Source organism: Theobroma cacao, chromosome 1 (assembly GCF_053813885.1).
Source record: "Theobroma cacao isolate CCN51 chromosome 1, ASM5381388v1, whole genome shotgun sequence".
NCBI classification, from domain to species: domain Eukaryota; kingdom Viridiplantae; phylum Streptophyta; class Magnoliopsida; order Malvales; family Malvaceae; genus Theobroma; species Theobroma cacao.
The window spans coordinates 1,899,902-1,914,328 of record NC_142639.1 but is presented as its reverse complement, the minus strand read 5'-3'; the positions used below and the strand labels follow the sequence as shown (position 1 = coordinate 1,914,328).

The window sequence follows — 14,427 nt, the reverse complement described above, 5'->3', positions numbered from 1 at the left end:
TTAATTTAATAATGATTAATTATCAATAAGTTTAGGTAAAATGTAAGTAATTATTGAGTACGCCATCGTAATTATTGAGTACCCCATCATGTTTTAAGATAAGCATCATGAATATATGCTATTTGCATATAGTAGATTTCAATGGATATAGTTTTCAATTAAAATAAATAAATAAATAAATAAAAAGACGTTTCACATGCTTTTTTTCCCTTTTTAATAGTAATATATATATATATATTGCTGAATAATTTTAAGTCAGGCTCCTCAACTTGGAGACTGCCAAGAAGCAAGAACGATATTCTTCTGTTTTGGGTTGTACGCATCCCAGTCAAAATTTTTACCCCTTGACCTCGTGCCAACAAGTCAAATGATTCTGCAATATCAAGCAAGTTGAACAAATCACAAAAAAAAAATGTAACGTCATTCAATTAATAATTTGAATTTTAATTTTTTTATTATCGAGTAAATATTATTAAAAAAAAATATTCAAGTATTTGATTTATTATTGGGTACATAATTTAAAAAAAAATTTGAATCCTCTTTCTTTAAATATATAAAATAAATATTATTGAAACAAAGATTTCTTCAACTTTGTAAAATTAATTTTATATTACCACTCGTAATCATGTATTGATCCAAAGTTTGATGTTTCACGTGAATTTATTATATAATTAAAGATGATGTTACAAACATATAAATATATATATATATATATATATATACACGCATACGCATACACTAACAATCATAATTTTTTGTAATTGAAGTCAATAACAAAATCCACAAGGTGCTTAATACAAGATGTAGATAATGGATTTGGGCTCATCATTTTAACATGTGTCACAAAAAATTAGTAATTAATTGTGTAAAAAATAAAACTAGAATATCTTTCTCAATAATAATTAAATTAAATTTCTGGTCTATTATGCGAATTGAAAAAAAAAATAATTCTAACAAAATTTCTCTGTCTCTATCACGCGATCAATGCATGTGATTGTCCATCTAAACACTAAATCATGGTATGCGCGTCATATAATTGTGGTGCAAAACTCGTTTCTTTCAAAGTTTAATTATTAATTTGGTTTATTTAATATAAATGTCTTTAGCATACAGTTTAAAATATATTAAATGAAAATAACTTTTAATACATTTTATATAAAAAATACTTATCACTTTTTTCACGAGATTTTTAGTTTATTAATTGTTAATGGTTTAAACTAATTTTGTAGCTAATTAAATCCCTATAAAACACTCGTATTGAGCTCCTGCATTCACACACGTTTGCTACTTTCATGTTTGGAACATCAAAATTGTCAAGATTTGCATTATGGAAAATGTGAAAAAAAAAAAAAAAGAGAGAGAGAGTTCTTCATAACCCATCTCTACCATATCTTCAAATTTCAACTTAGAAATCAAATGACATCCACATTGAAGTAACATGTTTCAACAATGGTCTACAAGATTTTACTACTTACCCTTAGAGCACCTTCTTTTTCTTTATTGCTTATCAAATGCTCTGTAGGATCAGTCACGAATTTTTTGTGAGTGGCAGCTTTGAGGTTTTTGTACAATTTCTCTTCTCAAATCAAATTTTAATAATACCAGAGTATTTGATCAATTAAGCGTGAGATTTTACACGACATCTCAATTTTGAAATTAATAAAATCATTTTTTTAAAAAGAATACAAAAAAGCTTTGCTATATATGATAGTAACGAGTAAAAGCATTGCATAATCAATAACATATACAAGAATCAAGAATTTCTTCTACTACTTAACATATATCTTTATTTATATAAGATTTGGAGAAATAATCAATCTAATTATAATTTGGGCTTATTATTCGATGTTTTAATTTGTATCGAAATTTATTTATAAACACGATAGTAAAACCATTACATAAGCAATAACATAATCATGGATAAAATCAGAAACATGCTCAAAAGTTCAAGGCTGGTTTGAAATTTTAGGTAATTGCGTAAGCAATCACATAATCGCCCATAAAGATGAACGAAAGACGTCACCACTGCCTACTTTTTTGTTTAGTCATTGTTGAAGAGTTCAATAATTACTAGGCCTAATTATAGGGCTAGTTCGTTAAATTTTATTGCTTAGTTTCTACCAAACATTATTTAATTATGACATTGAAAAATTTTCATTAATTCATAAAATAAACAATATTATTTTCAAAGAAAAAAAAGAAGAAAACAATAAGCAATAGCATAACAATAAATACAACTAAAAACCTACCCTTGACAATCCAATACAATCCTATGATCTATAAGCAATAGGCTCATTTTTCATGGTAATGTAGATTAAATTAAATTTATATATCAGAGTTAACTATGGTACTCGGTATTCCAACCCTAAATTGCTAGAGTAATGTTTTCAATTAATAACATGTTGGATATAACCAAGGCACTAATATCTGAAAAATTATTAAATTATTTTTAAAATATAAATAAATTTTTATTTTTTATTGAGTTTGATTAAATTTGTATATTTTTATTTTAAATTAAATAGATTCTTATGATATTAGGTTAATTATTATTAGTCAAAATAATATTTATAATTTTTTATATTATATGATAAAAAAGAGAGTAAAATTATAATATGATCACATAAATATGTTACGTCACATTCAATTATGACAAATTAATATATCACATCAATATTAAATGAATGTAAATAATAATTATAATTAATAAATTATTACTTATAAAAATTTATATAATTTAAAAATAAAAAAGAATAAAATAATAAAAAATTATTTTAATATTTTTAAGCATATTGTTTTCACTGCGTCTCGGATTTCTAGAAACCGGGCACCAGCCATGATCATTTACTAAACTTCTTTGCTGCCATGATTATTTTCATCCAAAAAAATAAATATTTCTTTTAAAAAATTTTATTTCTAGATGAAAGGATATTTTAAGTCATGGTGTTAATGTGTAAAGTTAACAAAGAAAAGGAATGTATTTTATATTTGGATGGAAGGATTCGTGACACTTGGCAGATAAGTTTTTTAAAAAGTATTTTATCGGTTAAAATTTAAAATATTTTATTTTAAAAAATTATTATTCTTTGCTATGTAAATATATATATATATATCTCGAGTAGAAACGTTCATGTTCATAGATTCCACATCTAATAATTATACAAGATGAGATGCTCGAAAGCAGTTTTATCTATTTCATGTTTCTTGGCAAATGCTTAAAGGATTTTCTATTCCCCCCCACCCCCACTTGGTACAATAATTTTCTTTGTTTTTCAATTGGTCAATTTTCAGCCCCAAAAGGCAAAGTGCTGCACTGTGAATTTTTTCAACAATGAAATGCAAACATGGATTCCACCAATAACATTATTAAGGATGGTGGTGAAAATTCTTTCTACAAGTAACTTTGATGCTCCTCACAGTATGGCTTTTCCCTTTTACGTTTTCCTTCTGTTGGCCATGTGTCCACTCTTCAAAGTTTAGAGAGATAGGAAAATAGAGCTCTAATTGATACAAAAAATGGACCATTAATTCTCACTCAGGCTGAGGAGACTAGAATGTTCCTATTCCTTATATGCTGTCATTCCTTGCCCTTGGCATGTAGGCACTTGGTTTGGTCTGAAAAAGCCATGGCTCTAAGGCAAGCTCGCACTGAATTATAACACTTGGAAGGCACATAGCCTGATTAACTTTGAATACAAAATTAGAGCCAGTACTATTTATTTTCTTGGCATGATCAATTCCATCCATTCACATGGAAAAGCTTTAGATTATTAACTTATTTTAACTTAATTCTTAACGATAATAAATTTTTTTAATACTTGTTTATCGATTTAATTAATCTATAAAAAAAATAATATCGAAATCTGACACTTTAAAGCTTTTAATCCAAAGATTGCGATCCGTATAAGCTTTAACTATGAAAATGACAATGATATTTAGTTGGAGGAACCTCAACCATGCACTGCAATTCTCTATGTTTTTCAATATATTAAAGGACCTTTTTATCTATCTAGTTTGATGAAATAGCATCTATTCTTGGGGAAAATTATTGCCCTGGCCTGCATCTGCATGCATGATGATGATGTCGATTGCGGGCTTGGGTTCTTTCATGTGTTGCCCAAAAGCATTAATCCCTATCGTTGAAACTCGAAGGTTGAGGACAAAGGGCTCCAACCCCCATAAATAGTTTTAAGTTTGCAGCTGATGAAATTACCAAAACAAAGAGGTGATGTTAGCAGAAAAAGAATTGGGCAGAGAGGTTTCATATCGATGTACGTACCTAATCGCATTCATCAGAAAAGACTGATGAAGATATTCTTGTTTATTGTAGTTTGTGGTATGTGGAACACTGAATGAAAAACATGCATGATTTGGATGACCATAAAGAGCTCTTGCTTTGCATCTTAGTAATCTGTTAGGTTTGCTTAGCATTGAGGAACTGCAGCTGACTTTCTTGAGTAAACACGCAAAAGAGAGAAAAAAAAGAAAAAAAATCCAAATTGTGCTATAATTGATCAATTAATTAACCATTAAACTAAAGTTTGGTCAAATTTTATGAAGTTGTCGTTTCTGGCTCCGGAGTTTGGCTATGGATCAAGGAAAAGGATAGCTTGCCAGGTTAGCTAGCACACAATGGTGGCACAGGAATTCTATGGTTAACATGCAATCAGATCATTCGCCTAAAATCCCATTAGCTTTCTTCCTACGTTTGCAAGCTTGCCTGCATTTCATCATAGGATTAATTTGCACCACATTCTAACCCGTGCAGATCATAAACTTCCAAAATATCCTGAAAAAAATTCAGCAAATCATCGACAGAAGGGTTGCAGAACAGATTTTGGGCAGCCCTGTTTGCTTCAAGAGGGAAAGTTTGGTTTAAATGGATGAACTCAAAATTAATATATGTGGTCAAAGATTGGAAACCCATATAGTTTTTTTTTTTTTTTTATAATGAGAAATTGCATATGTTCTCTGCTTATAGATGACAAATCTTTCAGCAAAAACAGGATCAACCCATTGTGCCATTGTCAAACAAGTGGCCTAAGACGTGGATACAGTGATTCAAAGATTAAGCACAGACTGATCTGGAATTGTTATCTCCTAGACGTTAAGGGAGGTTTGAAGGATGATTACCTCCGTCACCAAACTGAGTCAGCATACCCTGTCTTCGAGCTGGCTTACATCCACTGCATATGTGCTCTTTAGTTGTTCAAAGCTGGACGCTTGATTAATCTTTGGGTCTTAATAAACAAAATGCTTGTTTTAGGGTATAAAAAATTTGGTTGCAGATCGAAGATAGTATGTCAAAGATCATGAAATTAATTAAAAAATTCATCAAAATGCCAGTTTGAATGAGTTCAAGAATCTCATCCAACAACTTCTGATACGCAATTTATTACTGCTTAGCCATTGAATGAGGACATTGATCGTTTTTGACTTCATTTATCTTCACCCAGCAGACGGGAGGAGAATGGAGGAGGAGAGGCATTTTGCTGCCATATGCAACAGAAGAACTAAAATTAAAACGAGGTAATCCCATTTTGGATATGCTCGAATATTAACAATAATTCTTGATTTAAGTCAAGATCTAGGAAAGATAAAAAAAATTGCAGACCATGAGATATTTCCAGGAATAATCCCTGATCATACCAGTATTGTTCTTTCCTTGTCCCTTTGACCATCTCTCTGTTTCACTTAAACAAATACTGAGAGTGCGTATAAATGCCTAGAGAGGAACCTTAAAATGGCTAAACAATAAAGTTTTTTTTTCAGGGAATAGATACCTATTGCATCCATGATTGAAGACGTTTGCTGTTGTTCAATGTCACTGCCAATATAGGCCACTGGAATTTCTCCTTTCTATATTCAATCATGTTCATAGATCACATGTAATGTACTGCATCATAAAACATGGTTGGTATTCTGTGCCATACATACCTTAATCATATTGATAGACCAACCATATAATATATTTCAGAGATTTGAAATGGCAGAAAAGCATATTCCAAGTTCCTGTAGTTCAAAATGTTTGTACTAGGGCCTAAGGGCTAAGCTAATATACACCAAGAGAAGGCTTTAGCCTTTGAGCCAAGGTGCCCTATTGGGAGCATCTTTACTTTTACCCATTTAGACAGGGAAATTGAGCTGAAGTTAACAGAACTTTGTTCATGTAATTGTAAAAAATCAGCTATTACAGTCAAATGCATTTACAAGAAGATTAGTCAATGTAATTTCCCAAGAGTGAGCCCTAAAAATCGACCTTCAACAAACACCATAGGACTCTGTTTCATCACATCCATTTTCTCACATTCACAATGAAACATTTGTTCAACAAATCAGGATGAGAGTCCTATCTGTATGAGCAACACCAGCTTGAATCTCTGGACCAATAAAATATTTCTAGCCAATCTTGCCATGTAGGTAGTCAATAATCCTCTGTTGGAAGCACTTCATAAACATTACTGGTCAATTGCTCCAGAACCAAATCATAGTTACATCATACTTGGCAGCTTTCCATCAAAGTGGGTTTGCTAATTAACCTAACAAATTTGTCAAGATACCACATCCCTAGCAAATAGGAGGTCACATATCTTTTCCTCGATGGGAATGGATTCACGGAAATAAGCATCCTTCTGCAGACTTTTCTTTTCCTTCCTGTAGGTTTCTGCTGTGGAGACTCTACCAAGTTTCTCAAGACCAGCTAATAGGACACAGTATGTGCCTAAAGAAGGAGAAATCCCTTTGCTGCGCATGGTTTTGTATATTTTAAGTCCTTTATCAGCAGTCCCAGCAGCGAAGTAGACACCAACCAAAGCAGTGTAGGTAGCAACGCATTTCTGATCATCAGGCAGTAAATTAAAAATCTTTGCAGCACAAGTGGGTCTTCTAGCACATCCAAGCCTATAGATTAGTAGCGAACCAAGATATACTCCAGGAGAATGCCCAGCTCTAGTCATTTCGACAACAATCTCCACTACATCAGTAAATGTGTTTGATCTTATTAAACTGCCTATCAAAGTAAGATATGCAGCTCTCTCAAGATTTATACCTGCTTTCACACTGTATTTGAAGGCCAACAAAGAACCATCCAGCCTGCAATGGTTACAGTTTATATTGATAATGGTAGAGATCATTTCAGAGTCCAACCGTATATTCTTATCCATCAACTCAGTAAGTAAACTATCAATGGCAAGAAGATTTTGCTTTTTCAAAAGAGCCCACATTAGTCCTCTGTCAAAACTTAAAGGAGCTTCAGAAGCATTTCCTTTATACTCAGCTTCTGTTTCATTGCCTATGCATTCAACAGAAATATGAGGATGAACTTCCCTGAGAAGGACATTGCTCTCACCAGCAACTTTAAAGGTTTCAAGTGCTTCTAGAAATATGGGATACCGAAGAACAAGATAATTTTCTTTCATGTACTGAAGGATTTGGGTCATTGCCCTTGTCTCCGCTGCTTTGCAACATTTCTCAACCAAAATATTGCATGCAGCTTTATCGGGCTTAACTCCAGCTTCTTGCATTTTGTTGAAAATCTCAAGGGCTTCTTCAGACTTTCCTGGATCCACCACAAAACGAATAAACATCTTCCTTGTAAACATGATACTCCAGCAAAGACAGCCAGATGCAGCCAAAGCAATTTACAGTAGCATTCATCTGTGTTAGAATGCCAAACCACCAAAATTGTACATGCATAGAAAATGAAAAAAAGAACACTTCTGTTTCTGATCAAGGACAACAATTTCAGATACAAGCTTTCACATTAATCTTACTTTTGTACCCAATTAAGAACACTGTAAAGTAAACAAGATTAAGAGCCTATGAATGCAACTCATCAATTCTGTTTGTACTTTTACCGTAATGCTGCAGTTTTTAACAGTTTATACAATAAGAGTTTCAACCAATAGCAAAGTCACCTCGAACTAAGCCTTTTCGAACTATATGTGAGGAACCGAGGATGGTTATATGGATTATGCACAAAGTGGTGTCCTTCTTACTGTTTTCAACCATGTTCTCTTAGGTTCTCCTCTCACTCTTTTGACACGGGTGTTTTTTTTTTCTTTTATGAAAGGCAAATTTATTTATGAGGTCTCACAAGGGAGACATAAGCTTACAGCTAAAGACAAAACAATCGTCGCATACGAGGATTGGCTAAGCATCAGAAGTGGTCTGATGTGCCTACAAAAGAAAAAGTAACATTACAGTATTCAAGTTAATGTCATAACAGCCCACAGCCCTAACGAATAAAAGAACTCTGTTTCTACATAAACCAGCGTGCCTAAATGGACCTATCAACATGAGGAGATGAGGACATCGGTGTTTTTGATTTACTCAAAATTTCTCACATGAGCCAAAGAGAGTATTAAAAACAGAACTTTCATTCATCAAGGATTAAAACATACAATGCCATGAAATTAGTGTGCCAATGTACCTGAACCAACCTGAGTTTATATCTGATACACCCTCAACATGTAACTCTATACACAGTCAATAAATTGCAACTTGCCACCTCATTATAATTTTTTTCAAAATTAATGAACATCAATTTTGATGAAGTGGCATCAAATTATAAACTCTAACAAGATAAATTCTAAAGAAATATGCACCCCATTTAGACAATTCAACAAACAGGAAGACAACAATACTCAAACAAGTCGTTCTTCTACTCACCAGCCTCAAAAAGATACTCCATCAGCACTGTATAAGTATGACAATTAGGAGAAATCCCAGACTGAAGCATCTCCTTATACACATCAGTACCTTCCTTAACTCTCTTATTGTCAAACAAAACTTTCATATAAGCCGTATAGGAAACAACAGTAGGAAAACACCCTTTTCCTCTCATTTCCTCCCACATTTCCACTGCCCCATCAACATCTCTACTCTTTGAAAGCCAGTGCAGGACGGAAGTATAAGCAACAGCATCGATTTTTAAGCCCTTTTCTTGCATTTGCTGAAACAAATACTTCATCGATGAAACCCTCCCAGCTTCTCCAAAAATGTCTAGCATTGTTGTGTAAGTGAACTGGTCATGCTTAAAGCCTTTAACTTTACCAACCCAGTTGAAAAAAAGCCATGCTTTTTCCATTGGTGGGTGGGTTTTGAGCACTTGGTTGATTGTAAAAGAGTCCCATTTGATGCGTAACCGCTTCAGCTGGGTTTCAGCTGCGTCCCAAGTTGAGTACTTGAGGATTTTGTAAATGTTTGATATTGTGTCTCGCATGTAAACTTTTGGCTCAACTTCAAGTGGTTTCATTGGGTTTTTTAAGGTTTTAGTAAATTTGTATTTGGTGGGTGTTTCAGGTTTGTGTTGATGAAAGGAATGTAAACATTTGATGGGGTATTTCCAACGTCTGAATATTGTGACGAATCCATGGAGATAATTAATTCTAAACATATGTTGAGATCAGAGCTGTATCATGGACAAGCTTCTGCTTTTTTTAATTCAAACGTTTAAGTAAATGAAACAAACCATGAAGGGGGCTTAAACAGTGATGGTGATGACTAGGGAGTGGGGAGCCAAAACCCAAAACGTATCGACGAGGAACAGGAGAGCGATTTACTTAATATTTGGGGCCAATACCAAATATTGAAAACTTTGGGCAGGGATCAAAAGTTTTATGCTTCAAAGCTTACGACTTCACATTCCTTTCTTTCTTCTAATAGCAGGAAAGATGCTTTCTTTCTTTTTCAATGAAACAACTAAAAGGAGAATTGTGGAGTTGTGGAAATGAATATGATGGATTTTCCTTTTAGGTTTTTACCAATAAAAGGAGAAAGAAAAAGCTTTAAAACCCAAAAACTAGATTTTCATTTTCTTTATTATCGTTTATTTTGCTTTTAATTCTAAAAATTCCAAATTCACATTGATGAAGTTCAGCTCAAAGCATAGAACATGAAGAGTTTGGAAAGATATTTGAGACTTGAGAGAATGCAAAGATTGAAGGTTATGAATCATTACATAAAAAAAATTTCCAGAGTGACTGAAAATTATCACCACTTTGAATAGACTTTTGGGTTCAGTAGATTCTGCTCAATCAAATCAATACACCCAAAGCACAAAGGTGCTAGAATCCAGCCCAGGTAGCAGCAGCACAGGCAAAATGCATTGGGATCCAGAAAACAAGCAAAGATAATTTCAAGGATTTGGATGTTTTGAACAAAAACTTCCATTCCGTTTGAGGTGTTGAGATTCCTTTAAGGACTATTTTTGGCAAGAACCCTTCAACTTTCGACTTTTCTCTTTTCCTTTGTTTTCTTTCTTTAAGAGAATCTGTTTAGTTCCTTTTTCTCGTAGCATTTAGACCTTTTTCCTTGGATGCGAGTTTTGTTAATATTCTTTTGCAAGGGAACAAAGAGTTTCAATTCATTGACGGAAGTCGGTGCAAAGAAAACCAGACTTGGGAAAATACCCAGTCTTATAATGTTAAATATCACTTGATACCATGCATAGCACTGAACAGGGAGAACTACGACTACACCTGCTCACAAATGAGCATGGAGATCAGTGATCCAACCTTCGCATCTCAAAATCATTATACTTCCTGAGAAGTATGCGATAATGACAATGGCCCAGAAAGCACACTGCAGAAATGACATGTTTTGGATTCAAATGGAAGCATCAAATAGAGAAACTTGTCACATAACAGCTTGAGAACATAAGCAAATCACAATCCTGGCAATGACAGCAACCTTGGCCTTATACGTCCCTGCTCCCCGCGGCAACAAATCCACCTAAATTATCCATGGTTTTCATAAGACCTATTTTATAACAAGAAACTCTCAAAACTGGAATTTTAAGATTCATTCAACCCAGATTAGTCAAATTAATTCATAGTCCCAGATTTTGTTTCTTCAACCCACCTTTTTTAATCTTCTGCAGAAACACACAGATGATTAAGGGCCTTTCTCCTCGTCAGAAGTAAGCATAGCATTTTAGTGATGTTAGACCAGTCTCCATCAGTTTTTATTTCATCACTGACTTTCCCGCAATCCTACATATTTACCATGAATTAATTGAGACAGAAGGATTACTTGAGAAGTTGTAGGTACTAATTCTCCTTGGGATGAACTACTCATGTTCTTCTACAGACCAACTTGCATGATGCTTAACATTCATGATTGCCCCAATCATGATACCAGCACTAACCAAATAACTACCTTTGATATTTCCGATGACAAGTGCATCTATAATTATAGCAATCTAAGTCTAACCCATGAACCAGATCCAAACACTTGACATGCACTAAACTCAAGGGAGATTTTTTTCTATAAAAGAATATGCTCTAAGAATGACCAATGTTAGACCAGCTGAACAATGTAATTATTATATTTGTTTTTTGAGAAGCCAACAATGTAATTATTATATATAGGTAAAATCCAAATTGAGTCACCTCACGACTGGAGGATGAATTTCATTACCTAGAGCACAAAATAGATACAACATAAGCACAGTGAGATATGTCATTTCTAGAGTTCCCAAGGGCTGTCTCCAGTCGTTGACGTGCCAGACTGTCTCGTCATTGTCTGCAAAACCACTGCCCTTGCCTTCCTAATATCACGGCTACACATATCAGCCTGTCGACCCAATTTCTCAATGATCTCCATATATTCTTCCGACTTCCTCTTGATCTCATCAAATGCAAGCTTCACTGCATCTTCTTCTCTAAGAGCAAAATCAGCATAATGCAACAGTGACTCGATCTCTATTTCCAATCGGCCGACAAGCATTCTTATGTTATCCAAGTTACCGATTGTAATCCTAGCACCAAGCTCCACTGTAGTTATTAGCTCTCTCTGCCCTTTTAGCTCATTCTCGTAGCGCTTCCAAAGCCAGTTACACCATTTTCCTACTGAACCAATAGGAACTGCCAATGCACCTGCCAAAGCTGTTACAACAGGTGGAGCGGCTACGGCTGCTGCCACCACAGAAAAAATCAACACAGAGACAAAAGTGGCTACAAACAAGACATTTGACACCCTCCTCCATGTTTTCAGAGATTTCAATTTCTTGTCAATCTTTCTTTTCCGAACAAGCAATTTCCCTAGCATTGATTCCTGCTGCCTTCGGACAGAGTCAAACAGTAGAAAGAACTCCTTGCTGAATGGTTCCTCAGCTGCTTTAAATTTCCTTAGTTCTTCTAAGGTCTTCACAAACTTCTTCCCATCAGTCCCAACTTGTAACTCAACCTCTTCCTCAAACTTCCTAACTGCCAACTGAATAATTAATTGGTTGTTTCGAGCACGTCTGAGGCAATTCTCAAGAGCAGTACAAAAGTCTAAAGTCTTTTTACTGTTATCAAAGTATTCCTCTACCAAAGAAAACAATTCCGGATTGTCCCATATATCTTTCTGACTTTCTAAAATGATTTTGGCTACTTCCTGGTTCGTTTCAAGAAGACAACCAGTCACCTCTTTGAGTGAGTCGAATGATATGGATGAAACCCCCAAACCAGCAGCAAGTGTGCTGATGACATGGTTAGTACGTTCATGGAGGGTTGCATCAAAATGTTGCAAAGCTGGATCATGTCTACAAGCAGCCTCGTAAGAGCTCAAGTCAGCTTCTAATTTAGAATCGGTCTTGACTTGGGAGGACGGTTCTGGATCACCTCCTTTCGTTTTGCTAGATTGACATCCCATCATAGCTGATAAAGATTCAAATCGTAATGGCGAAGATCCTAAAAATCCAGAAGCACTTTTGGACCTTGAGGTAGGTGATTTTCACGAAAAGGATGAGTTGAAAATTATATAGATATAGCTTTCAGTGTAGAAATTGACTTAAGGACCAAAGCTTGTGGTATGTCAATTCTAGATAAAATGGCAGAGATGTGATGACCTTTCAGACTTCAGTGACCCATAGACTGCAAAGATCTAAAATAAGTAAAACCCAGTAATCAAGTGCACTCAATGGCGTTCTCAGAAGAAAATTTTTTCAAAAATCCAACACAATCCAGCCAATACTTTCTTGAAGTACAAAAAATGCCCAAAAACAGCAAAGCTTGGGTATGATCTTAAAACCCAGAGATGGTTTTCACGTGTGGATGCCAACTAGATCCAGATGAGAATGAAAACTAATTATCCCAAAAAGGTGAAAAGATTAAATCTTTCAAACATCCCAGAAATGGATGGGTTTAAAGTACCTGAATTTCAGCTGAAAAGCCAAAGACTCTATGGTTTCCCTAATTTCTTCTCGCTTGAAATCCTTAGCAGACAATAAAACTCAAAAATCTAAGCTGACCACAGACAATCAAGCTCAAAATCTTGATCGGAATTGAAGGAGCAATCTTGAATAGAATTGAATGATTTACCGATAACTCAGAAAAAAAAGGATTTAGAAAGGGCATTGAGGTAATGCAAGAGATGGGGTTGCAGGAGTGAGGAAACTGGAAGGGAAAGTAAAGGAAATAAGAGAAAACAATTGTCAGAAAGTGGAAAGAGAAGAGGGAAGTAGTCAACAGTGTTTCATTCTCTGATATTTTTCATCTACGTATAGTATACCACGGTAACGCTAGAGTTTGAAAGTCAAACAAGGAGGCTGAACTGGTAAGCTTTAGACCACAACCGAGTAGTTGAAGGACAAGGCGGAACCCTCCAAGAAGGTTCTGTCATGTAATTACTACAATAATAATGGTGTTTTGGAGAAAATCTCTGCGGTTAGTTTGTTTTTTGTCCATTGAATTGTGATAAATGGAAAATGATAGGATTAGAACGTGTCCATCAGTCATTCGGACAAGGCTTGGGCTTTGTTTTTTGGTAGTGCTTTCTTTTTTTGGTCAATTGGTAGTGTCTTTAGTTAAAGCCCTAATAGTCACACCCTCTAACCGTGTTCTGTTTCTAATTTGTCATCAAAGAATTAATTGCTATTATATATATTTAAAAGAATTAATAAGTGTACTGCTAATTTTAACAATGTAAGTAGGTGCAATGTCAATTAGTTTCATCTGCAACATCTACCTGCTTTTGGCTTTAGCTTTAGCTTTAAGCATGTAGCATGGTTTTATTAGAACATATATAGATATTCGGTTAAAATATTTGTAGGGTCATTTTTTGAAAGATTATTGAAAAAATTTAATAGAAAACTAGGCAACCTACGACATCAAAATGATGAGTATTTCTGCCTGCCACGCGGGCGATCTGGGTTCGATCCCTGGCACGTGTTTATATTTTTGCATTAATGAAGGATTAACGTATTTTAATAAAGAGTTTTAACATGTCAGTTGCATGGTTCATCTGCTGAGACAGGCTGGTGAATCATGCCTTTTTGATGCAAGGATTGTGAGTGTGATGGAGTAGATTGGATGTTAGAATTTGGAGTCCTGAAAAACGAAATGCTAGAAACTTAAGTTGACATTCGTGACATGTTTGTGCTTCCCTGGAGCCTAGCCACATCTTCATATCAGTTGATAAAAACCTGAAATTAGTAGATCAGGT

The 14,427-nt window shown here is 34.5% G+C and overlaps 2 protein-coding genes across 2 annotated transcripts; both read right to left on the bottom strand.

Moving 5' to 3' along the window:
* Positions 1 to 6,078: 6,078 nt before the first annotated feature.
* EMB3111 (Tetratricopeptide repeat (TPR)-like superfamily protein) lies at positions 6,079 to 9,739 on the bottom strand. The gene is made up of 2 exons (XM_007046970.3): positions 8,668 to 9,739; positions 6,079 to 7,555 (listed from the first exon to the last, which is right to left on the bottom strand). Exons 1-2 carry the CDS (start codon positions 9,392 to 9,394, stop codon positions 6,549 to 6,551), a joined length of 1,734 nt encoding a protein of 577 aa, XP_007047032.3. The 5' UTR covers positions 9,395 to 9,739; the 3' UTR covers positions 6,079 to 6,548.
* A 1,642-nt stretch (positions 9,740 to 11,381) lies between these two features.
* On the bottom strand, positions 11,382 to 13,471 carry LOC18610992 (UPF0496 protein At2g18630-like). The gene has a single exon (XM_018128843.2). It carries the CDS (start codon positions 12,637 to 12,639, stop codon positions 11,467 to 11,469), a length of 1,173 nt encoding a protein of 390 aa, XP_017984332.2. The 5' UTR covers positions 12,640 to 13,471; the 3' UTR covers positions 11,382 to 11,466.
* Positions 13,472 to 14,427: the final 956 nt, after the last annotated feature.

Excerpts from the sequence above, each read along its gene's own strand:
- EMB3111 (XM_007046970.3), bottom strand. The coding sequence starts at position 9,394 with ATGTTTAGAATTAATTATCTCCATGGATTCGTCACAATATTCAGACGT. Across the intron at positions 7,556-8,667 it reads GGAGTATCTTTTTGAGGCTG|GAAAGTCTGAAGAAGCCCTT; the intron begins GTGAGTAGAAGA and ends TGGTGGATCCAG.
- LOC18610992 (XM_018128843.2), bottom strand. The coding sequence starts at position 12,639 with ATGATGGGATGTCAATCTAGCAAAACGAAAGGAGGTGATCCAGAACCG.